The following is a 27,132-nucleotide window of genomic DNA, read 5'->3' on the forward strand; positions in this document are numbered from 1 at the left end:
GACGTTTTTTGCTATTTCTGCGAAGAATTTTGGTAAAAATCTGCGGATTTCTGCGGAATTATTTTGGGAGTATCCAGCGGAGTATCATAACTTACACTTTAATATATTAAATAAAAAGTAATAAATTACTGAATAAAAACTGAATAAATTCAGATTTACACATTTACTCAAGTAAATAAACAGAATTTAAAATGGGCTAAAAAACTACAGAAATTTGCGGAATTCTGCGGAATTCTGCGGAAAATCTGCGGAATTCTGCATGTGCAGATTCCATGTGGGCCTACTAATAACTGATTTCTTTTCTCTTTGCCATGATGACAGCACGTAATATTTGACTAGATATTCTTCAAGACACTAGTATTCAGCTTAAAATGACATTTAAAGGCTTAATTATAGGAGTGTCAAAATTAATTGTTTTTTCGGTGCGCCGCGTTGCAAACACGGAAAATTCGGTATCGTTTCAGTAATAATCATAACCGGTTATTATGTACTGACGTCATTTATCTCCTATGCGCTCTGTCGCGAGGGAGGTGAACGCTGGTGTTTACAACACTCAGAAGCCAACTCAGGGCCGGCCCATGGCATAGGCAGTTTAGGCAAATGCTAAGGGCGCTGTACATCCAGGGGGCGCCAGAAATGAGCGCGGTTCAGTTGGTTTTGTTTTCGATATTCCTGACACACTTTCAGTTATAGACGGCAATAACTCAAAAACCTCTTACCCTAAAAAGATCTAAAGTGTGTTTCCAACAAAAAGACAAAGCTGGTTATGTTTCACAGCTGTCTTTTTCTTTTTTTCGCTCGACATTACAACCACTGCTCCTCGCAAGCCCTCGCAATATGCGTTCAGCCGGGAGAGCTCGCTGGGAGCGGAGCTCTCAGTAAGGGACCATCGGAAAAGTGCTTCTTTTTCCGTTTTTGTCGTTTTTTTTTTATTTTGTTGCACTCCTCTTTGTTTTTTGCTGTCTATGTTATTGTATGTGTGTGAATGAGAGACAGTGTGGTGCTGTGTGTCTGTGTGTTTATACAGACAGCTTGTTATAGCCTCCTCCCAAAATATAACACTGTGTATGGAAAGCATCGTCAATGCACCGTGATGCACCGAGACATCGAATTGAACCGAGTCGATGGCATGATAATCGTAACCGAACAGAACCGTGTAACCAGTAAAGGTTCACACCTCTAGTTAATTAGGTTCAAATTAGGGTAGTTCGGCAAGTCATTGTATAACTTTATTAAGTTTGTACTGTAGACATTGCAAAACAAATATTGCTTAAAGAAGCTAATAATATTGACCTTAAAATAGTTTTAAAAAAATTTAAAAACTGTTTTTATTCTAGCCGAAACAAAACAAATAAGACTTTTTGAATAAGAAAAAATATTATAGGAATTACTGTGAAAAAACCCTAAATCTGTTTAACACCATTTGGGAAATATTTGACAAAGGAAATAAAATGCACAGAAGGGCGAATAATTTTGTCTTCATTTAACGTTTAAACTGCAGTTGTTGGTGTTTTGTTATGCTTTTATTTTGTTCTTCAATTTGAACTTGAACATCAATATGCTGACGGAATGAAAGTGCGTGAGACACTTCATGTATTGCTTGGTGATCGACTGTTAAGGTGTCTTTCTTCAAGCATTTCTTCGTTTTCTTCAAGTTCACAATGTCTGAAAAGCCAATCTGTCACAAACAACGGGAGCAAATACGATGTGATATATGCAGTCTGTCACGCTGATTTTATTCTTGATTTGGTTTTTATTAATGTATGAATTTTCCAAGTGATGAGTTGCAGCTGAAAGGGCTGTGTAAAATATATGCTGGATAAGTTGGTGGTTCATTACGCTGTGGCGACCCCAGATTAATACAGTGACTAACCTGAAATGAATGAATAATGTATTAATGAATTGTGTAATAAAGAGGTGGCTCAGTGGTCAGCACTATCGCCTCACAGCAAGAAGGTTGCTGGTTCGAGTCCCAGCTAGACCAGTTGGCATTTTTATGAGGAGTTTGCATGCTCTCCCCGTATTGCCGTGGGTTTACTCCGCGTGCTTCAGTTTCCCCCACAGTCCAAACACATGCGCGATAGGGGAATTGATGAACTAAAATTGGCCATAATGTATGAGTGTGTGAATGTGAGAGTGTATGGGTGTTTCCCTGTTTTGGGTTGTGGCTGAAAGGGCATCATCTGCGTAAATATATGCAGGAATAGTTGGAGGTTTATTCTGCTTTGGCGTTCTCTGATTAAGGCACTAAGCCGAAGAAAAATGAAAGAATGAATGAATATTTCTTATATGGGATTTAATGGATTTGAGTATTTTCCATTGGTTAACAAATCAAACTGAATAATCGGTGTTTTTAAAATTAAATCAGGCTTTAATTTTGGCTAAATTGCTCTGTGTATATGTTACAAATAAAGCCAATTGGAATTAGCCAAAGCTTGCTCTATGAAAAGCTTGCTTGTCAACATATCATCAAAACCAAAAACGTGGGAGCAAATAAGATGTCGCCAGTAGAATACGTTTATAGACCATTTCAATGTGGTCATGTCATTGGCCAATGAAAATGTCCTGCTTGATATCATACTATTTCATAACTGTAACAAGAGGCAATTTAATGATAAATTTACGTTAAAAGACCTGTCGTAGGATTATTGTAAATGTTTGGACTTTTTTGGATTCTCTAAAATAAAAAATATATAACTAAAATAAATACGTTAGGACCATTGCTATTGTTTACATCCCTCAAAATGGTCTCTAGACCTTTTTCTTGGACCGCAAAATTACCCATGATGCTTTGCGTGTATGAGCAAGGAGAATGCGAAGAACTTCCGGTCGGCAGCTGATGCGTGTAAACAGTCACATTTGGACAGCTTTGAAACGATAGTTTTGATCTATTTTACCTGCTTTTATCCTCTTTGAACTAACACTGTTGTCCATCAGCACCATCTCCTGGACTGATCATTTAAAGAAATGCCATCTAATAGGATGGAAAACAGCTGCTGTGAGGCGTTTTCCCCTCGTTGTCAGACGGCATCTTCTGCAGTTTAAATGAAGCCTCGTCATCGCTAAAGTCAACATTTTCTCTTTATTTCAAATATATAACCAGCCCAAACAAATGTAGTTCACCAAAATGTTTGACACACACACGTAGCCTGTACTGTGCCACTGACACACTGATTTAATAACTGTGACAAAGTGAAAATATAGGCTAGTGTCATTTCGAAATGACAGAAAAACACAAACCGTGGTAAAAACAACACACGAAATAAAACACAAACGGCTTGCGATTAGAATGAACAGCAAATCAGCCAGCAGAGGATCAATAACAGACTTTTATTGCTCATTTTTGTAAATTGCACGACTTTCATACCTGTGAAGTTTCATGCCAGTACTCTGGTTTGCTCTCTCCCTTCTCTCCCTCTCTCTCTCTCTCTCTCTCTCGGGAACGCACACACATTTCTGACGGCAGACACATGAACTAGGAGAACGCTTTTCTCGTATTTCTGAGGTGCTTGAACCACATGTGACAGATTATAACGGCTTTAACAGACACATTTCTAAGTTGTGTGTCGCAAAAACACTCTGTTATCCATTAAAAACGTTATTGAAACCCATTTTCGGAGCGCAAATTACCAGTTGAACACGCTGTAAACTGAAGTTTTTAGCATTCTACCGGAAGACGCTGGTCGCTATGGCGCCCTCCATGCAGCAGCCATGAAAAAGATCTATAGCAGTGGTTCTCAAACTGTGGTACGTGTACCACTAGTGGTGCGCGGGCTTACTTCTAGTGGCACTTGGAGGAATCACTGAGTAATGACAGAAAAAATGAATACAATTTTAATCAGTTGATGTGTAAGATAACACCAATGTGATAAGCATCGGCTGTTCTCTAAAGCCTACAATCAAAGCGCTGTGCTTAGAATGATTACTTTAATGCATCGCGTCATCAGCTGCTAAAAATCTATTAAATCAGCGCAGAACCAGTAAAAGAGTGCTTGCAGAGGAGATAGTAGTGGGTCCACAACCCTCGGACTATTGACCTTATTTTAAAATGTGGAAGTGCGGCTGTTTTCGCGATTGTCTTAGAACTTCCGATTCAGTCGCCTATGGGAGAAATGACTAGGAATAATAAACGGCAGAAAACGGTCAAACTACTTGCTCTACAAACAAATGTTTGCATGACTATACAGACCAAGTAGAATAATATAACAAGAAAATATCAAATTGCAACATCAAGCAGCGTAACGAGCCGTTTTTAACGTCAAAAAATTTATGGAAGTGAATGAGACCGGAAGTCTCAAGCCAAAAAGATTCAAATGGCAGCGCCCGCTCGTCGGCGGAGAATAAGGTGAATAGACCGGCTAAAGTCTATAGATCAATTGGTACCGAGCTGCAAAAAAAAATCTAATAAAACAAAAATCATAATTCCATTTTATTTTTAATCTGAACGATTTAACCATTTATTTTGAAAAATGACAGAATTCACTAGTTACATCTCGGTCACTTGAGTGCCAAAATTTAACCCACAGGCTAGCAAAATAAGTACTGCAGCACAATGCGCTTGTGTACTACAGGCATATTGAGTTGAAAACATCTTAACTGTTCAGAATGCCGCACTGCAAGTCACATGACAAAAACCCACTGATCGGCTTCATATTTTGTTTGGAAAACAATTTGGTTAAATGAATATGACTCGAACTGTGCAGTGCTGTAGCTGCTTAATTTGGCCAACTATGCTGCTTTATTTCAATACTGGTGATTATGGAGGGACTTGAGACAATTTTTTTCTGAGGTGGTACTTGGTGAAAATAGTTTGTAAAACCACTGGTCAATAGCTTCTACGGCCTCCGGCGCCTAGACTGCAGCTCTGCACAAGAAGTTCAGCCAGAGGAGAAATGGACGTGCCCAACTGAGCCTGGTTTCTCTCAAGATGTTTTTTCCTTCACTTTGGTCTATTGGTAAAGTTTGTTGCTCCACTGTCGCCACTGGCTTGCTTAGTTTAGGACTTGTAGAGCTGCATATCGATGGATTTGCTCTTCAGTGTTTGGACTCTTAGCAGTGAAAATTAAATCACACTGAACTGAACCTCAACTCTGAAAACTGGACTGACACTGTTTCAGTTTACTACAACTTCTATTAAGCTGCTTTGACACAATCTACATTGTAAAAGTGTTAGAGAAATAAAGATGCATTGAATTGAACTTTGAACACACCTCTCTAATGCCGTGTTCAGACTGCGTGATTTTAGCCCCGATTTTGGCTCGCCGACAGGTTTTGAGAAATCGCAGACAAATGCCTGAAATCACAGGCAAATCGGTGCTCGTGCACGTGAGTGACAGTCACACAGTATGAACTATCAAAGACGCGATCTGAGAGAATCGCAGATGAGTCGCCGATGCCTGCGAGATATTTGGCGTGCTGAATATCTGGAGCTGTCTGCGATTCAAATCATGCCGTGTGAATTGAGTTTTGACTGAAAATAACATCAGCGATCGCCTACAGCCAATGAGAGAGCAGCTTTCACTTGTGTGTGTGTGTGTATACCTGCTGCAGGCCAGCGGGAGGCTGGGGGAGAAGTTAAAAGCGCTCTTTTTCGGTTTATTTGGACCCACGAAATGGAGGAAAAACTAGTGGAGGTTTGACAGGACTCAGGAGCAACCGTGTCTGTTTGACGTTTCATACAGAAAGAAATTAGTTTATTATCAATGTTGAGGAGAAATGGCTAATTCCCTTTAAACCCAGGTGAGTAAACATGTACATTTACTACCTCATTAAAGGCTTCTTTCTCGTTATGTAGTTAATAACAAAAGATATACGACGTGTTTTTGGCTGTGAGACGTAGTTTGGACGAAGTTGTCGGCGATTCTTCCTATAGTAAAGTCATGCAATGTGAATGTTGCAGTGTAAACAAAGCAGCGACGAAACGCTAGCCCAGATAGTCAAGCAGTGTGAAAACATCTGTGACACGACTACTTTGAAAATCATGCAGTCTGAACTCGGCATAAGGTGGCTATAGTACTCTTTATGCATGTAGTGTGTTCAATCTTTAAAGAAGTCTCACCTTGATGTTTCCTGGTGTAGAGATGAGCAGCTGCCGCCTCTTTCCTCTGCCGATGCTGAATACACTGGATCCGGGATCACAGTCCTTCTCCTGACCTCCATCTCTCAGTCCTCCAACTTTCTGGGTCACCACACGCTCATCCTGAACACACACACACCGGCATTAGCACTTTTATTTACATTTATAAATCTAACATTGCCATTTCTTCACATTTGGTGTAAATTGATAGTTCGACTGGCGACACAGTGGTTCAATGGTTAGGCCTCACAGCAAGAAAGTCCCAGCTAGGCCAGTTGGCATTTCTGTATGGAGTTTGCATGTTCTCTCCATATTGGTGTGGGTTTCTTCCAGGTGCTCCGGTTTCCCCCACAGTCCAAACACATGCGCTATAGGGGAATTGATGAACTAAATTGGCCGTAGTGTATGAGTGTGTATGGGTGCTTCCCAGCACTGGGTTGTGGATGGAAGGGAATTCACAGCATAAAACATGTGTTGGAATAGTTGGCGGTTCATTTCGTTGTGGCGACCTCTGATAAATAAGACTAAGCTGAAGGAAAATTAATGATAGTTTGAATAAAATTATGAAACAATCTCTCATCTTCAAGTAGTTTCAACCATGCTTATCTTATTTCTTCTGCTGAACACCAAAGATGATGTTGTATCGGTCACACTTAACAATAACAGCCATTGACTTCCATAGTATTTTTTTTCCCACTATAGTAGTCAATAACTGAGGATTTCTAACAGTCTTAGAAACACAAGTAACACTTTACAATAAAGTTTTATTAGTTATTGTTAGTTTATGCATTTACTAACATTAAAAAAATGATGGAGAATACATTTATTACAGTATTTATTCATTGTTGTTAATGTTAATAAATAGTGGCAAAGTTGTTCATTGTTAGTTTATGTTAACTTAAGGTGCATTAACTAATGTTAACAAGCATGATTGGATTTTAATAATGCATTGTTTAATTGTAAAAATAGAGAGTAAACTCATTGCCTCATTGCATAATTATTAAATTTAAGTCAACTGGTTTACTGACCTTTTTTAAGAGGTGCTGTATGTAAGTTTTTGGCCCTTCTTAAGTGCCATAATGTGTTTGCAGATATTTCAGAAACATGCTACATGAACATTCTTGTCATTCTCTGAAAAACAATGCGGAAGTCAGATATTCTGCTTTGAATATGTGCGTTATGTGCCAGAAAGTCTGTCTTTGTTTTGGTTCTTTTAACCCTACCATTGCCTGTTCAGCACCCCGGGTTGTTTTGGTGGAAAACAGCATATTTCCATCTCCATGACCGTAATGCGACCTTCAGTAAACAGTAGCAGACTCCGAAAGGAGAAGCAGATTCAGAGTTCCACATGAGGTTATTAATTAGCAAATAATATAAATATTATGAGCGTAAACATTAGGTGAGCAGGTGACATTGTAACCCCATGTCCTAACAACACGCTGTTTGGCAGTTTGCACTAGACGAAACACGACAGAAATGTAAATACAGCCATTCAGAAGCACTAAATAGTGCAAAATAATCTATTGAGTACCTATTAAAACTCTTTAACATTAATAAATGTAGATGCTGAATCACTGATATGTGTTGGTTTACACTGAAGCCTGGTTTATACTTCTGCGTCAAGTGACCGGCGTAACTCACGGCGCAGGCAACGTGCGCAGCTGTGCATTTATACTTCTGCGCGCTGTCTCTGTTGGTCTGCATTAACACTTCCGAAACGCTAGTTGGCAGTGATGTGTAAATGTTCCTCTGTGTCGAGTTTCTTTGCTTCTGTTTTGCGTTTCCTGAACACTTCCTGGATGTACAAGTGACTCAAACTCGCTCATTATGAGGCAGGAACCGGCGGACGTGCAACAACTTTAACTATGAGGTAAACACAAAACAAAACTTTCCATCCGGAGCTCCTTCACGGGACTCCACACTTGTAAACAATCGCTACATCGGGCTCGCGCCATTCGCACGGCTCTCGGTCCCGCCCCGACTCGTCAGCGCTACCAAGCCGACCAATCACAGAGCTTACGCTACGCGTTGTTGCGACGTGTAGTTACATTTTTTGAGAGGTGCACGTCAGCGACGGCGAAGGGCTATGCGTCAGCGCCGTAGCATACGCCGGTGTTTGATGCAGAAGTATAAATCAGCCTTAAGTCTCAGTTCTAAAGTTCAATTTCAAACAGTTTATTTTAATTTCCAGATCTGAGCTGATTTATCTGCTGCTGCTTTCAGTAGTATGACAATAAATGTCATGTAAAACAACATTCAAATTCACATTATTAGCATTCAACACTGAATAAAGCACATGAGGTGTACTGTTTTCTGTTTTCTGTTGTTCAGCGGTGAGAAATAGAAGCTGGTTCTAATATATCAATTTGAAGTTGGTCAGGACAAAAGCTCCTCTTAATACGGAAAATATTCCTTCTATCCCGTGCCGCTGCTTTTATTTAGAACACGACTTAAATCAAGCTCACTCCTGTTGGTCCTCAATCTGACAACCTGCGCTTGCGTTTGTTTTGATCCAGGATTGCAATACCTAGTTCAACCACTGCAGGGCTCGAAATTGCGACCATTTTGGCCGCATATGCGCCCGAAATTTTATCTATGTGACCTTAAAATATATTAGGGAGCATTTCTGCGAGTGCTTAAAGTTGTTGTGTGCGACCAGTTTTTACTGTAAAATGTTCACCAAATGCGCGAATTCGGGAGACATTCACGCAGAATGCATCTCTAAGCTCTTTGTCTGCACTTGAAATGCGAAACGCAGCGCTCAGGAATGGTTTAAAACAGTTGTCATGTCAACTTGCTGCAGTAAACAAAGCCAAGTCCGTAATGCTTGCCCCGCCTTCGCGCTCTTCATATTGGCCCTCCACTGCTCTAGCACTGAACGTGAATGATTGGTTAATATCAGCTGTCAATCACTCAGCGCCTTCTGGCTTTGGATGACAGAGAGAGCTACTACCGCGAAAAACTGTAAAGCGCTGAAGATGAGAATGAAGATAACACTGACAGATTTAGTTTTAGAAAACATCTAGCTACAAATAATGACACATCTTACAAGTGATCATGTGCTGAATGTTAATCCACCATCTACACTTTTCCAAGAGTAGAAGACTTCCATTGACTTCAAGTCCGCTATGAAAAGTCTGTGGGATGGAGTTTTCAGGTAACTGTTTGACACATCTAGCACGAGAGCTTCTGTTTAATCCTTCATATAATCGGCAGATGCTGTCCGCCGTGCAAATATGTCCAATTTAACACCACGTACACCATCGCACTGAGTAAACTAACGCTACTCATAAAAAAAAAACGGTATTGCTATTAACATGACGCATGCATATAATAGGGTAGAGTATGTGTCAAAAGCATCAGTGCAATATCAGACAGCACCCGTGAGAACAGCACAGTTATACCGTTAACAGATTCATTCATGTCAAGCAGTGTGTGCAGGGCCGGTGAGCGCTCCGTGTATGCTTTGGTCACTCGTTTCTGTTATAAAAATGTATTTTCTCGTGATAACGGGATTTCGTTAAGACATATTTTCCTCACGCTTGCATATATGTATTAATAAATGTGTTATTTTTTTTTGCTAGTTAGTTTGATTAGTGTTGATTTTAAATGCAATAAATATGTTTGTATAAAACTTGTAACGGTGCTTATAATTGGTGGGTGCGACTAAATTTTGGCTGATTCGCCTAAATTTTTTAAGTTAGGAGCACCGGTGCTCACAAACAAAAAGGTTAATTTCGAGCCCTGCACTGGGTGTCAAACTTACATACTGCACCTTTAAAGTAAAGTAGCTAATCACTTTTTACAGAGTGTGAGCAAACCTTTTATTTGTGAGTGAGAGTGTGTGGTGTTTGTGCATCGCTATGATTAATAAAGCAGCTCACGCAGAGGGATTTGTTGATGGTGATGGTCAGATCATCAGGTTTTCCCTTCCTACTGTGGAATGACATCTCTTCCTGCTCCGCCCGCTTTTTATCCTCCTCCACTTCCTAAAAAATAGGTTAAGACTCAAGTCTTATGCTTTCTATAAAGGACTGTATTCTGCTTATCTGTTTACATTTTTGTAATAACATACTATCGTGCAAAAAAAAAAAAAAAACATACTAAGAGTAGGAACAAAAAGAAAGCAAATATAAGACAAATTGACCCAAGTTGCAAGTTTTATTTAAATACAACAGTTTCAGACATGCAACTCATTTAATGCAACCATAGAACTAGAGCTATTTGAAATAATAATTAAAAAATTTCAGTAAAATAATAACATTTATTTTTATAACTAAAATACAACATAATAAAAAGCATACAGACATACAATAAATTAAAAACCACATCGAAAAATACATTTTTTATTTAAATATTTTTTAATACTACAGTTTGTTGCCAAGGAAATATTATAATATTAAAATCAGACACAGCAAAAGTACACACATCCTTTACTAAAGTAGAAGTACAGATACTCATATTTAAAATGACTCTGGTAAAAGCTGGAGTACTAACTACACTTTTGTACTTGAGTAAAAGTAAAGAAGTACCGCCTCAGAAATGTACAACAGTAAAACGTACAGGTGAATAATAGGTAAATAAATGGGCAGTAGTGTATAAGTGTGTGTGTGTGTGTGTAAATGTGAGTGTGTATGGGTGTATACTTGTACTGGGTTGCATCTGGAATGGTATCCAGTGTGTAAAACATATGCTGGAATAATTGGTGGTTCATTCTGCTGTGACGACCCCTAATAAATCAGGAACTAAGTTTAAGGATAGTGAGTGAGATAGGTAGATAACTAGACCTCACATCCTATTGATACAATAATAGAAACTAATTTACATTTCCAATTTTCATGTAAAATGTTTGTTGGCAATTTTATGAAAGTAGCCAGGCAGCATCACCCCCTGTAATATAGGCATTGCTCAAAAATTCAGCCCATGTATCATCATCCTGACGCAAACTCACAGCGTTCAGCATGTAGTTTTGGGGCAGTTAGATCAAACACAACAGCTGCCATTCATGTTGATAGATGAAAATAATTCTGTAGGCCTGTCTATCTTTATAAATAAACATTGAATTCTGTCCTATATATATATATATATATATATATAGAGAGAGAGAGAGAGAGAGAGAGAGAGAGAGAGAGAGAGAGAGAGAGAGAGAGAGAGAGAGAGAGAGAGAGAGAGAGAGAGAGAGAGAGAGAGAGAGAGAGAGAGAGAGAGAGAGAGAGAGAGGAAGGTTAGGGTAATTAGGCAAGTTATTGTATAACAATGGTTTGTTCTGTAGATAGTCGGGAAAAAAATTTGCTAAAAGAGGGTAATAATTTTGTCCTTAACAAGCTGTTTAAAAATTAAAATCTGCTTTTATTCTAGCTGAAACAAAACAAGTAAGACTTTCTCCAGAAGAAAAAATATTATCAGACATACTGTGAAAATTTCCTTGCTCTGTTAAACATCATTTGGGAAAATTTTAATAGAGGAAATGAAATTCAAAGGGGGACTAATAATTCTGACTTCATCTATATATACATACATGCATATATAATCATATAGTCAATAGATCATCAATAAAAACTGAAAAACAGCATAAATTCTGTATTAGGAAATATGAACTTATCAGAAATAAAAGAAATAAACCGCAATGCATACATTTTTTAAGAAGTATTTGATTTATGAAGTATTTGATCGTCAAATGCGCAAAATGCTCAATTTAGGCTGCTTCATTCGTGCGAATCGCGCCGCAGGATATCTATTCGCATCTTTGCATTGACTTAACATTTAAAACACTCGCGCTAGATGCTTCATCCGCCTCTGATGTAAATGCATCATCACAGGTTGTTGCCAGAGAAATAGGTCTGTTTCTTTTTAAAACCAAGAAAATAAAGTATACAGAAAAAAGAAAACTATCAATAACTATTATTAACTATAGACTAGGGATGTAACGGTATCAAAATTTCACAATACGGTAATACCTCGGTATGAATGGCACGGTACGGTATTTATTGAATAATTTACAGGAAAAACAAAACTAATGAAAAGACTCGAAAAAAGTGCCAAAAGTGTTTATTTACCTTACAGGGTTCAACGCTAAGGATTTTTTCTACTGGGCCGATTGGGCCAGTAGTTGAGGTTTTTACTTGCCCTGGCAAAATTTTCACTGGCCCCACCAAAAAAAAAAAAAGGTTAATAGCTATTTCTTAGCCACATATGTTAAATATTGTAGCAAAATAATGTCTATGAATGTCTATGATATCTAGAATTTAAACATTTAAAAAATGTTAATAAATGTATGATGAGCAAAATTAGTTTGATTTTATGCAAACGAAAGAGCAGTATGAAAAATGTGCTGGTATTTTATTGCAATTCTAAATAATTTTTATAAAAATGGCTTGCCAAACCGACAACTCTTTTTTTTTTCTTTTTCTTTTCAGTTTCTTATTTTTGTACCCATGTAATTGTCTGCTTCCAAGACTTTAGAAACTGACGTTTTCTTTTAGCCTCATAGTTAGATGTTGCCATCTTTCGCTGTACTTATTGTTATCATGTTATGAAAAAAATAGCATGCTCACTGTTACTGGCCGAAAGGGGCCAGTAACAATCCTGTCTACTGTCCCGAGCGTCTTTCACGCTGGCCACGGGCCACCGGGCAGTCCTTATTGTTGAGCCCTGCCTTAGCACTGAACATATCAATGACATACAAATTAGCCACCTATCTGTAAGTTTCGAAACAGGAACTTAAATTTTTTAATTTTAATAACAAAAAACTATTAAACCATATAAAAAAATAAAGTTTCAATTTAGTATTGTTGAAAACTCCTCACATTCAACATTTAATCACTCACTCACTCAGATAGAGATGGGTTTTTTTAAGGAAAATGATCATATAACTATAATCTGGTGAAAGCTGGGATCTCTGGGCATGTCCCCTGCAACAGAAAACCCCCCTCTCATTTGAGACTGAGGTTTCTGGAACAGAGAGATATGATTTAGCCAAGGTTGACAGCAGTGGGTAACGTTGTGCATTGTCTTTCCTCCACTTGAGAGGACAAGCCATGAGTGAGATAGAGGTCTCTTTGCGGTACAGGTCAATGTCTGCATCAATCTAACAAGTGTGCTGTGTTCTGCAGTCCCCATGACTGTTATTAGTCGTATTCCCCGACTTATATTTCACCACAGTCTGGCAGTGCCTGCATGCTGTTTTTGTCTTTGTCTGTCACCTTTTCTCCTTTCTCGTATCTTTTTAGAAAGAAACCGAAATGCTTCCACACATCTGATTTAAAACCCGCTTTAGGTTAGATCATTTCCAGCTCTTTTTCTTCCCCTCTACTAGCAGCACACTCCATTTCCACATTACTGGATCTGTAGTGACAACAGACCGCAAAGGATGATGGCCACGCCTGGGCTGATGGGAAATGTAGTTCCCGCTACCTCCCGTCCGCTTCATTCGCCTGAGCAAACTTTTCTCAGAAATATAGTTTTATTGAGTCATGCGCCTACGCTAATATTGAAAACAATTACTATTGCGGTATGACGGTATTTACAATATTGTTACATCCCTATCAATAATACAACCACACTAAGGCCAAACAGTTTTTAACAGTGTTCATATTTACAAGTAAAATCTTATCTTATTGAAGTTTCACATTGACTTTAAATGCTTTGTAAAATATTTTTAAGCAGGCTAAAATCAAATCTGAATATCTGACGTTTGTTTCTGACACATTTTAAAGGCACAGTACACATTCTCACCTGATAGCGTTTCATAAGCGCTTCATTTTTCTTTCGTAAGGCTTCAATCTTCTTATCCAGCTCTGCGTCCTTGTGTTCCTTCTTCATCATCATCATCTCTGTGGGGCTCTGAACACAAACACACTGCATATGAACATCTCAATGTCATTTCATATTGTTGAAAAATACATTTATAAAATCAAATTCCAAATTAACAGTGATATATTTAACTGAAGAGTAACGTTGTATGGTGGTTTAAAATGATCTAATTTCATTCAGAAAACTAGAGCAGGCCACGTTTGACATTTAACCTATTGTCTTTATGCACTTCATGACTACGGGCAGGGCGTCAAAGACTTCAGGGCGAGTGAAACATGTCTGGTCAGTGGCTGGGCAGTTTCTTTAACCTATCTACCGTATTTAAAGTACAGTACATGCTCTTTTTCTTCACTTATAAGCTCTGGCCCCTACAAAACCATATAATAGACAGGACAAATCTGTCCAAATTAGTGTTAGACTCGTGTTAGACACTTGTCACTGGAATGGACTCTTGCAGACTCATGTGAACTTCTTAAAGATGCTGTTTGACTGCAGAACAACCAATACATCTCAATAAAGAATTCTGCTTGTAATGAGGCTCCTGGACTGGGTTCTCATTTTCCAGGAATATCATATCATATAATTTATCCTATATTTGTTATATGATATGTGGTTGATTGTTTGGAATTATGCATATGTTTCTTTAACACAAGTATGCATATGTGCGTGTGTGTGTGTGTGTGTGTGTGTGTGTGTGTGTGTGTGACTGCACACACAGAAGCTCCATTATTAGCATCAGCTGCTACTATTAGCAACATGAGCTCAGCGCACTGAAACTTCTCCTGCCATCAGCTGTTTCAGGATGTCAGATATTCACATACAAGCATGACTGTACACTAAACACAGCACAATACACAGATCTTCATCATAATACCTGATGGCAAGAGGATTTCTGAATTATTATTATTATTATGGTTGTTTAACATATTAATGCATAAGAAATCTTGCTATTGTGTGATAATATTTCGTCTCACTGATGTATTTACATCAAAATATAAATACAATGTACTCAATGTGTTCAGAATGTATTGTGGAACACTTGTGGTGCTCTTGAGGTCGGATACAGGTAGGGTTCCAGGTTTTGTGGTGTGGGTAGGTATAAGGGTGGGTTAAAGGATGGTCCAATAAATACAAATTACATGCAGGTATTTAATCAAGCATTAAGTACAATTTAATAAACGTGCATTTTCACAATAAGCACATTGTAACGAATTATTAATTTTATTGTATGTACATATTAGTCAATGCCATTAGTTAAGGCAACTTACTTTAAAATAATAAAAATACCATTCAGAAAATGTTATGTGTTTTATGTAACTGTATAATTGTACTTGTAATCTTAAAGGTGGTCTAAATACAGTCTATTAATGGTGTAATATTCATGGTGGTCTAAATACGGTCTATTAATGGTGTAATATTAATGGTGGTCTAAATATGGTCTATTAATGGTGTAATATTAATGGTGGTCTAAATATGGTCTATTAATGGTGTAATATTCATCGAGGTCTAAATATGGTCTATTAATAGTTTAATATTAATGGTGGTCTAAATATGGTCTATTAATGGTGTAATATTAATGGTGGTCTAAATATGGTCTATTAATGGTGTAATATTCATCGAGGTCTAAATATGGTCTATTAATGGTGTAATATTAATGGTGGTCTAAATAAGGTCTATTAATGGTGTAATATTAATGGTGGTCTAAATATGGTCTATTAATGGTGTAATATTCATCAAGGTCTATATATGGTCTATTAATAGTTTAATATTAATGGTGGTCTAAATATGGTCTATTAATGGTGTAATATTAATGGTGGTCTAAATATGGTCTATTAATGGTGTAATATTAATGGTGGTCTAAATATGGTCTATTAATGGTGTAATATTAATGGTGGTCTAAATATGGTCTATTAATGGTGTAATATTAATGGTGGTCTAAATATGGTCTTTTAATGGTGTAATATTCATCGTGGTCTAAATATGGTCTATTAATAGTGTAATATTAATGGTGGTCTAAATATGGTCTATTAATGGTGTAATATTAATGGTGGTCTAAATACGGTCTATTAATGGTGTAATATTAATGGTGGTCTAAATATGGTCTATTAATGGTGTAACATTAATGGTGGTCTAAATAAGGTCTATTAATGGTGTAATATTAATGGTGGTCTAAATATGGTCTATTAATGGTGTAATATTAATGGTGGTCTAAATATGGTCTATTAATGGTGTAACATTAATGGTGGTCTAAATAAGGTCTATTAATGGTGTAATGTCAATGGTGGTCTAGATATGGTCTATTAATAGTTTAATATTAATGGTGGTCTAAATATGGTCTATTAATGGTGTAATATTAATGGTGGTCTAAATATGGTCTATTAATGGTATAACATTAATGGTGGTCTAAAAAAGGTCTATTTATGGTGTAATATTAATGGTGGTCTAAATATGGTCTATTAATGGTGGTCTAAATATGGTCTATTAATGGTGTAATATTAATGGTGGTCTAAATATGGTCTATTAATAGTTTAATATTAATGGTGGTCTAAATATGGTCTATTAATGGTGTAATATTAATGGTGGTCTAAATATGGTCTATTAATGGTATAACATTAATGGTGGTCTAAATAAGGTCTATTAATGGTGTAATATTAATGGTGGTCTAAATATGGTCTATTAATGGTGGTCTAAATATGGTCTATTAATGGTGTAACATTAATGGTGGTCTAAATAAGGTCTATTAATGGTGTAATATCAATGGTGGTCTAAATATGGTCTATTAATAGTTTAATATTAATGGTGGTCTAAATATGGTCTATTAATAGTGTAATATTAATGGTTGTCTAAATATGGTCTATTAATAGTGTAATATTAATGGTGGTCTAAATATGGTCTATTAATGGTGTAATATTAATGGTGGTCTAAATATGGTCTATTAATGGTGTAATATTAATGGTGGTCTAAATATGGTCTATTAATGGTGTAATATTAATGGTGGTCTAAATACGGTCTATTAATGGTGTAATATTAATGGTGGTCTAAATACGGTCTATTAATCGTATAACATTAATGGTGGTCTAAATAAGGTCTATTAATAGTGTAACATTAATGGTGGTCTAAATAAGGTCTATTAATAGTGTAACATTAATGGTGGTCTAAATACGGTCTATTAAAGGTGTAATATTAATGGTGGTCTAAATATGGTCTATTAATGGTGTAATAATAATGGTGGTCTAAATAAGGTCTATTAATGGTGTAATATTCATGGTGGTCTAAATACGGTCTATTAATGGTATAACATTAATGGTGGTCTAAATAAGGTCTATTAAAGGTGTAATATTAATGGTGGTCTAAATATGGTCTATTAATGGTGTAATATTAATGGTGGTCTAAATACGGTCTATTAATGGTGTAACATTAATGGTGGTCTAAATAAGGTCAATTAATGGTGTAATATTAATGGTGGTCTAAATATGGTCTATTAATGGTGTAATAATAATGGTGGTCTAAATATGGTCTATTAATGGTGTAATAATAATGGTGGTCTAAATAAGGTCTATTAATGCTGTAATATTAATGGTGGTCTAAATACGGTCTATTAATGGTGTAACATTAATGGTGGTCTAAATAAGGTCTATTAAAGGTGTAATATTAATGGTGGTCTAAATATGGTCTATTAATGGTGTAATAATAATGGTGGTCTAAATAAGGTCTATTAATGCTGTAATATTAATGGTGGTCTAAATACGGTCTATTAATGGTGTAACATTAATGGTGGTCTAAATAAGGTCTATTAAAGGTGTAATATTAATGGTGGTCTAAATAAGGTCTATTAATGCTGTAATATTAATGGTGGTCTAAATACGGTCTATTAATGGTATAACATTAATGGTGGTCTAAATAAGGTCTATTAAAGGTGTAATATTAATGGTGGTCTAAATATGGTCTATTAATGGTGTAATATTAATGGTGGTCTAAATACAGTCTATTAATGGTGTAACATTAATGGTGGTCTAAATAAGGTCTATTAATGGTGTAATTTTAATGGTGGTCTAAATATGGTCTATTAATGGTGTAATATTAATGGTGGTCTAAATACGGTATATTAATGGTGTAATATTAATGGTGGTCTAAATACGGTCTATTAATGGTGTAATATTAATGGTGGTCTAAATACGGTCTATCAATGGTGTAACAGTAATGGTGGTCTAAATAAGGTCTATTAATGGTGTAATATTAATGGTGGTCTAAATATGGTCTATTAATGGTGTAATATTAATGGTGGTCTAAATATGGTCTATTAATGGTGTAATATTCATCGTGGTCTAAATATGGTCATCATCATTAACTTGCAGGCTGCATTTGGCTATTGGGGCTGCGAGAAGATAAATAACAAGACCAGAGCTGCGGCAAAATAATGAATAAAAAGAGTGAAACTATAGTCAATCCAGGTCTTCCCGATTAGCCAATCCAGGTCTGGAAGCATCCATACACACTCATATACTACGGACAATTAAGCCTTCCCAATTCCGCATGTCTTTGGACTGTATGGAAACCAGAGCACCCGGAGGAAACCCACGCGAATGCAGGGAGAACATGCAAACTCCATACAGAAATGCCAGCTGACCCAGCCGAGTCTCGAACCAGCGACAGCACTACCTACTGCGCCACTGCGTCGCCCATCATATAATTATTAGGATTTAAATTAATTAGATCAATTTCTAAATCTCAACAACAATGTAGTCATTAAAACAGCATCCAGAAATAACAAACGGAACACTATTTGATTAAAAAGAAACTATCTGCAGAAAAATTGCACATATTTAGGTTTTATTGCACACAACATTGCATTATCTGCATCTGAAGGTTGTGTTGTATTTGACGCAGCAGCACATTCACACAAACTGAACTACTGCAGTTTCTTTAAATGGCTCCAGAGTTGGCAAAAGGGCACATGCTGGACGCGCCAGGGGAAAAAACAGCCCTTACCACACAGGAGAAGAGAAAACATTGGGCACAGCATCCTATTCACCACCTCACCGTTACACAACAGCAAAATCAAGCAGCAATCGTCAGAGAGTGAGGATTTATACAGGCTTCATCATCTGAAATAACCCGACTGACTCCAGGCCAGAGCAACTCCTACACGCAGCATATATGGATCTGAAGAGGCTTGCAAAGATTTGAGAGAGAGAAAAAAACAGTCAGATCTCATTCCCGTAGCTCCAAAGACACACGCTTTTATCTGGAAAACTGCTGCAGACCACTGACTATAAAAGGGGCAGTTCACCCAAAAATTAAAATTATCATCATTTACTCACACTCAAATGGTACAAACATTTTTGATTTCCTTTTTAAATAAGCACAAGATATTCTGAAGAATGTTGGGGAAAACCCTGTAACAAAAATACTAATGGAAGTTTTTGGCTGTTTTTTCCAGAATTCTTACATTTTCCTATTTAACAGAAGAAAAATACTCAAAGAGTTTTGGAGGATTATGGAGCATGATTAGTCTCAATAATAATTCATGCGAAAAACACGATATACAAATCATCTGGAAAGTATTGACAGCGCTTCACTTTTTCCACATTTGTTTTTGTTACAGCCTTATTGCAAAATAGTTTAAATTGATTGATTTCCTCATTCTACACACAATCCCCCATGATGACAATGTGAAGAAAGAGTTTTTGAAATTGTTGCAAATTTATTAAAAATAAAAAAGCTGTAAAATCAGATGTACATCAGTATTCACAGCCTTTGCTCAATACTTTGTTGATGCACTTTTGGCAGTGATTACAGCCTCAAGTCTTTTTGAATTTGATGCCACAAGCTCGGCACACCTGTCTTTGGGCATTCTTGTCCATTCCTCTTTGCAGAACCTCTCAAGCTCTATCAGGTTGGATGGGAAGCAACGGTGTACAGCCATTTTCAGATCTCTCCAGAGACGTTTATTAGGATTTAGGTCTGGGCTCTGGATGGGCCACTTAAGGACATTCACCGAGTTGTTGTGAAGCCACTCCATTGATATTTTGGCGGTGTGCTTTGGGTCATTGTCCTGCTGAAAGATGAATCGTCGCCCCAGTCTGAGGTCAAGAGCACTCTGAAGCAGATCTTCATTCAGGATGTCTCTGTACATTGCTGCATTCATCTTTCCCTCTATCCTGACTAGTCTTCCAGTTCCTGCTGCTGAAAAACATCCCCACAGCATGATGCTGCCACCACCATGCTTCACTGTAGAGATGGTATTAGCTTGGTGATGAGCGCTGCCTGGATTTCTCTAAACGTAACTCCTGGCATTCACTCCAAAGAGTTCAATTTGTGTCTCATCAGACCAGAGAATTTAGTGTTTTAAGGTCTGAGAGTGCTCCAGATGCCTTTTGGCAAACTCCAGGCGGGGAGTGTCTTCCGTCTGGCCACTCTACCATACAGGCCTGACTGGTGGATTGCTGCACAGATGGTTGTCCTTCTGTAAGGTTCTCCTCTCTCCACTGAAGAACGCTGGAGCTCAGACAGAGTGACCATCGGGTAATTGATCACCTTCCTGACTAAGGCCCTTCTCCCCTGATCACTCAGCTTAGATGGCCGGCCAGCTCTAGAAAGAGTCCTGGTGGTTCAAACATCTTCCACTTACGGATGATGGAGGCCGCTGTGCTCATTGGAACTTTCAGAGCAGCAGAAATGTTTCTGGAACCTTCCCCAGCCTTGTGCCTCCAGACAATCCTGTCTCGGAGGGCTGCAGACAATTCCTTTGTCTTCATGCTTGGTTTGTGCTTTGACATGCACTGTCAACCCTGGGCCCTTATATAGACAGGTGTATGCCTATTCAAATCATGTCCAATCAGCTGAATTGAGCACAGGTGAACTCCAATGAAGCTGCTGACACATCTCAAGAATGATCAGTGGAAACAAAATGTACCTGAGCTCAATGTAGCCAAAGGCTTACAGCTTTTTTATTTTGAATAAATTTGCAACAATTTCTACAACTTTTTCTTCACATTGTCATTAAGGGGTATTGGGTGTAGAGTTTTGAGGAAATAAATGAATGTAATCCATTTTAAAATAAGGCTGTAACATAAACAAATGTGGAAAACGTAAAGCGCAATCAATACTTTCCGGATGCACTGTACACGTGTAGCCAAACTCACATGCATGTAACCAAATTCATGCATACAAGAGAAAAACTGAGAGAAAAACAGAGTAAGTGCCCTGGGATTGGCTGGAGTGACCCAGGGTATCTTTAAAAAGGGGAAACAGGCGTGAGGCGGGAGAGCGTGTTGGTTAGTGTGGTGATTTTCCATTTGGTGTAATAACAAATTATATAGTTGCTAAGAGTTATTGTTGAATGTATTTGTGTTTGTGTAAATCTACGGTATATACACAGAGTATATACACCTTGAGAAGCAGTAGAGGTTTGATGGCACTTTTTTTTATCGTAAACATTTTCTCTTGTTTTTATTTATTGGTAGGGAGTGAGGTTTAGTATTGTAAGCTTATTTCTGTTATTTTCTTTGTAAGGGGCAGGTAATAATAATAATAATAATAATAATAATAATAATTCTTTACACTTATATAGCGCACTCAAAGCGCTTAACACATAGGGGGGAATCTCCTCATCCACCAGCAGTGTGCAGTATCCACCTGGATGACGCGAAGGCAGCCAAAGTGCGCCAGACCCACAACACACACCAGCTGATTGGTGGAGAGAAGACAGAGTGATGAAGCCAATTATAATATGGGGATGGTTAGGAGGCCATGATGGACAGAGGCCAGTGAGCAGATTTGGCCAGGATGCCCGGGTTAAACCCGAACTCTTTTTCGAAGGACATCATGGAATTTTTAACGACCACAGAAAGTCAGGACCTCGGTTTCACGTCTTTTACGAAAGACACCGCTCACTGAGTAGTATAGTGTTCCCTTCACTATACTGGGGCGTTAGGACCCACACAGACCACAGGTTGGGCGCCCCTGTTGGCCTGAATAACACCTCTTCCAGCTGCAACCTAGATTTCCCATGTGATCTCCTATCCAGGTACTGACCAGGCGCAGCTTCAGTGTGCAAAATTGTGAGAGTTGCAGAGAGCTAGCTGCCGGCGATGAGGAGGTTTTATTGTGGGTGTTTAGGTAGTGTACTTTTTGTTTATTTTTTTTTTGTGGATACTCTCTGAGGCTTTACGTTCTGGGTGATAAAAAAAAAAGAAAAAAAAAAAGACACGCTTTTATCTGGAAAACTGATGCAGATCACTGACTCTAAAAGGGACAGCCCATCCAAAAACAATCATGTCATTCACACTGTCATTTAACAATCATTTACTCACACTGTCTGCACGATTAATTGATTTTAAAACGAAATCGTGATTTGAAAAGGTGCAATTTTCAAAACGCAAAAGCTGCGATTATTTTGATTATTACTATATAAGGATATTACTACCCTTATTTCACTGCTATGGAGATGAAATGAAAACTGTAAACTCCATCTCTGCCCTGCTGCTCTCTGTGTGTCATGTTTATTTATAAAGCTCTTTCTACAATGTAGATTGTGTCAAAGCAGCTTAATAAAATCTGTGTGTGTGGGCCTTTGACCTGCTTGCTGAGGTAATGTAACCTCTCTCGGCTGTAGAGCTGCACGATTCTGGCTAAAATAATCACTATTTTATTTTATTGCTTAAAATCAAGATCACGATTTTCCCAAGATTCTGTAGATGTAAAATAAAGGTAAATATGAGTGGGCTATTATTGTTGCTATTTCTCAAATATATGGTAAAGCAACAATAACAATATCAGGCCTGTGTGTTGCTCTACTGTTGGTTAAAATGCTCAATTTTGTATAGATATGGAACGGTGGATTTGAGTAGACTTTATATATGTCCTGGTTGTTAATGCACAGTGAAGTGATGAAATCAGAATACAGCTATTCATAATTTTGAAGTTGAATTATTATGTTTAAGACATTATTTATCATTGACAACATTATTAAAAATTTTTTTCAATAAAACAAAAATAAGACATTTGTCAATATCAGATTCTCTCTTGCAATATATTCAACATTACACAGGCTAGAGTAGTTATACTGACAGCGTTAAACATTTATTTTTATGCACAGCACTTTTTGTTCACTATGAAAGAAAAAGCGTATCAAATGCTGGTCAAAATCATGACTTTTAAATGTGATTTTTGAAATTATGTGCGGGCCGGTTGCATTTTCACATTTTCACAAAAAAATTAAAAATAAATAAAAAACATACATGCAAATCACACTTCCCGCACGTCAACTTTAGTACCAGTTTCAAGAAAAGCTGAATTTAGATCGAGATCACAATCTTTTTTTGATTTATCGTGCAGCCCTACTAGGCTGTTATATCGATGATTGTGGATCTACGCACATGAGCGTGTTTACTCTGCAGCACGAGTTTTCTCCACCGAGATTATCAAGGATCAGCTGTGATATCCACGCATTATAGACCGCGGCGAAAAAGCTTAGAATCCCCAAGAGGCGACAACTACAACTGTGTACTATAACATAGAACTAAGGCCGCTCGATTATTTTACGATTATTTTGGTCATAATTGTCACGATTATTCAAAACGATTATCAGTTGAAGTCAAAATTATTCGCCCTTCAGTAAATTTATTTAATATATAAATATTTCCCAAATGATGTTTAACAGAGGAATTTTTCACAGTATTTCCTCTTATATTTTTTTCTTCTGGAGAAAGGCTTATTTGTTTTATTTCGACTTAAATAAAAGCAGGTTTCATTATTTTGAAACCTATTTTAATAGATCAATATTATTAGCCACTTTAAGTAATATATATTTTGATTGTCTGCAGAAGAAACTACTGCTATATAATAACTTGCCTAATTACACTAATTAAGCCTCTGAATGTCACTTAAGCCGAATACTGGTGTCTTGAAAAATATCTAGTAAAATATAATGTAGTTATCATAGCAAAGATAAAAGAAATCAGTTATTAGAAATGAGTTATTAAATCTATTATGTTTAAACTCTGCTTTAAGCATCTTCACTGTAAGAAAAAAACTTCAGCTACTAAAGTCCTTCAGTCAAGAGCAGTGAGGGATTTTCTCCTTTTGTTGTTTGATTAATAATAAAAACAGTCGGCCGCAGGAATATTGCGCACTGTCACTTTAAGAATAGTGTGGTTCAGATATGGTTTGTCTTTCACATGTCTTTTGATTCTCAGTTTTTTTGTTTATTACACAAATGAGGGTTAATATGAACAATCACTAAACACTGCGCTCTGACACAAATGTGCATGTATTTGACCATAAATCGCTCACATTAAGATGGCGTTAGATGTGTGTGTGCTCTGCTCGTCTCCGAGCCTGTCCGAGGCCAAGCGCGGCACGCACACACACACACAACATGTGCTCTTTCACGCTTTTAAAAATATGAATGATTTGAATGTACATTAATGAATGATTCGCATCCAGTGCTATAAACGTTACATTACAGCACACGCTTTTAGTCGTTTTCACGTGAAACTGAGCTTTGCAGAGCAACAAATGTGTACAACTGGAAAGGGGGTGGTATATGACGGAATAATCGTTTATCTCGATTAATGCTTTTTCTAAATAGTTAGAAGCCAAAATCGAAATTGAAACCGGATTTTCGATTAATTGCGAAATGTTGAATACTTTAGTACTTTCACTAAGTATGATGCTTAAAGAGCACTTCAAATTCTACTCGAGTCACTTTTTTTGATATAGCACTTGTACATTTACTTAAGTCTGGGTCTCTAGTACTTAATACATCTCTGCTGATACACACAGTGGAACAAAGATGAATTTGAACTAAAACAGTATTTTATGGTTGTCTGGATGAACACATTGTGATATCGGTGGTGAAATGCTACTCATGAGCATGCTACTCATGTGCGTTTCACGACTCAAATAATGTCAGAAAACCTTCAGCAAATAAACAGTTATGGTCTGTTATTGACAGTGGTGTAAAGTACATAAGTAAATGGACTTCGTTACATTACTTAAGCATTTTTTTGGCTACTTTGTATTTGGACTGAGTATTATTATTAGTAGTATTACTGAGTATAACACGGTATGTTAAATCGCAAGTAAAAAATCTAGGAGTTATCTTTGATTCTGAGCTTTGTCTAGAAAAACAGATTAGCTCAGTGGTTAAGAATAGTTATTATCAGCTGAGGATCATCTCCAGACTCAAATCCATTCTTTCCTTTCAAGATCTGGAAAAGGTCATACATGCTTTTATCACGTCCCGCCTAGACTATTGCAATTCTTTATATGTTGGTCTCCCCCAATCCTCATTGGCACGGTTGCAGTTGGTTCAAAATGCGGCAGCTAGACTTTTAACAGGCACCAAAAAACATGCTTATATCTCACCAGTTTTAGCATCCCTTCATTGGCTTTCTGTTAATTTTAGAATTCAGTTCAAGATTTTACTTATTGTTTTTAAAGCACTGAATGGGCAAGCACCTTCTTATATATCAGAGCTTATTAACTTACAGTCAACTCCTCGGTCTCTTAGGTCCTCATATAAAATTTTACTTCAAGTTCCTCGGTCACGACTTAAACTGAAAGGGGATAGAGCCATTGCAGTCGCTGCTCCTCGTTTGTGGAACCAGCTACCACCGGATATTACAAGTGCTTCTTCTCTCTCTATTTTTAAGTCCAGACTTAAGACACATTTTTATTCTATTGCATTCCCAGGCTTTTAATCTTTATTGTGGTTGTTGCTGTAATACTTTTATTCCTATTATTACTTTTATTGTTATCTTTTACTCTTTTAGAGTGTGTGCTATGGTTTTGTTCAGCACTTTGGTCAGTACCAAACTGAAGTAAATGTGCTTTATAAATAAACTTTACTAACTTACTTACTATTAAAATATAAGCAACTTTTACTTCTCTACTTGACTACATTTTTGTTTAAGTATATGTACTCTTTACTCCACTACATTTGAACGGACGGTTACCGTTATTCGTTACATTGTGCCACACCAAGTCAGCATCTTTATCTACCACGGCTAATTTGTTGGGCGGACGAGGCCATCTGCAGGGTGCTGAAGGTACTGTATGCTATTTATGAGCTGTGAATTAGCAGCTTGCCTAATATAAGGTGTTTAATTAGCAACATGGCTGCAGCCAATGATGAAGCCGAAGTCGGCACATCAAGCAATGATGATCATCCATGACCTTATCTGAAAGAAATGTTTTCATTTGCCGATATGCAAAATGGCTTTTACAGGATGCAGTGTCTACTTTGTTTGCCATGAACCACGAAAAACAAGTGCTTTTAGGAATTTATCGTCGAATTTAAGTAAACACAGTGAAGTAAGAGTCTATTTAATGTTAATTTAATGTGAATTTTGTAAATTTAATACAGTTACTGATATGGCAAAAACCACTGTGACATGATATGACTGTTCTAGCTTAATTTGTTTTGTGCAACGTGAATAAATGTATAACAGAAATTATAATTTTTGCATCAGGTGCATTTAGCTGTGAGGTTGTGATGTATTTTTCATTTAATTATATGCAGTTTACTAAGTTGAAAAATGACAATGCTCCTCTTTGTTTAATTTTAATACAGAGAAAACATCCTAATCAATTGAAAAACTAAACAAAATAAAAATATTGCCCCCCTCTGAGAGGTGAATCACATAAAAAGTCAGCACTAAATCTTTTTTTTCTACATTTTACTACTTTTTTCCCTACATTTAAAAAAAAAATTATTATGCCTTTTTTGAACATTTGAGTTTGACTTTTTATTCTTTTTTTTTTAATCTAATTTGTTCTGCTATTTGGAAACATTGAGGTGTTCAATTAAATTTCTATATTACAGGGCCCGAAATTTCGACCATTTTGGTCGCATATGCGACCGAAATTTTATCTATGCGATCTTAAAATATATTTGGGAGCCTTTCTGCGAGTGCTTAAAATTGTTGTGTGCGACTAGTTTTTACTGTAAAATGTTCACCACATGCGCGAATTCGAGAGACATTCACGCAGAATGCATCTCTAAGCTCTTTGTCTGCACTTGAAACGCAGCGCTCAGGAATGGTTTAAAACAGTTGTCATGTCAACTTGCTTCAGTGAACAAATCCACGTCCGTACTACTTGCTCCGCCTTCGCGCTCTTCTTATTGGCCCTCCACTGCTCTAGCACTGAACGTGAATGATTGGTTAATATCAGCTGTCAATCACTCAGCGCCATCTGGCTTCGGATGACAGAGAGAGCTACTACCGCGAAATATT

General features: G+C 37.2%; 1 protein-coding gene across 15 annotated transcripts in view; it reads right to left on the bottom strand.

Annotated features, from left to right (window-relative positions):
• The window catches only part of ccdc9b (coiled-coil domain containing 9B), an 88,463-nt gene that overhangs the window by 45,218 nt on the left and 16,113 nt on the right, over positions 1 to 27,132 (bottom strand). For 10 of the 15 annotated variants that reach the window (XM_087290040.1, XM_087290034.1, XM_087290033.1 and 7 more), the window contains 3 exons: positions 13,811 to 13,918; positions 9,961 to 10,065; positions 6,059 to 6,199 (listed from right to left, as the gene is read on the bottom strand). In XM_087290040.1, the coding sequence (XP_087146166.1) occupies positions 6,059 to 6,199; positions 9,961 to 10,065; positions 13,811 to 13,918 (354 nt within the window). The remainder of the gene's footprint in view (positions 1 to 6,058; positions 6,200 to 9,960; positions 10,066 to 13,810; positions 13,919 to 27,132) is intronic. The other 5 variants (XM_087290046.1, XM_087290039.1, XM_087290047.1 and 2 more) reach the window with 1 other exon arrangement.

This window comes from Danio rerio, chromosome 17 (genome assembly GCF_052040795.2).
Source record: "Danio rerio strain M-AB ecotype USA chromosome 17, GRCz13ab, whole genome shotgun sequence".
Classification (NCBI taxonomy): Eukaryota; Metazoa; Chordata; class Actinopteri; order Cypriniformes; family Danionidae; genus Danio; species Danio rerio.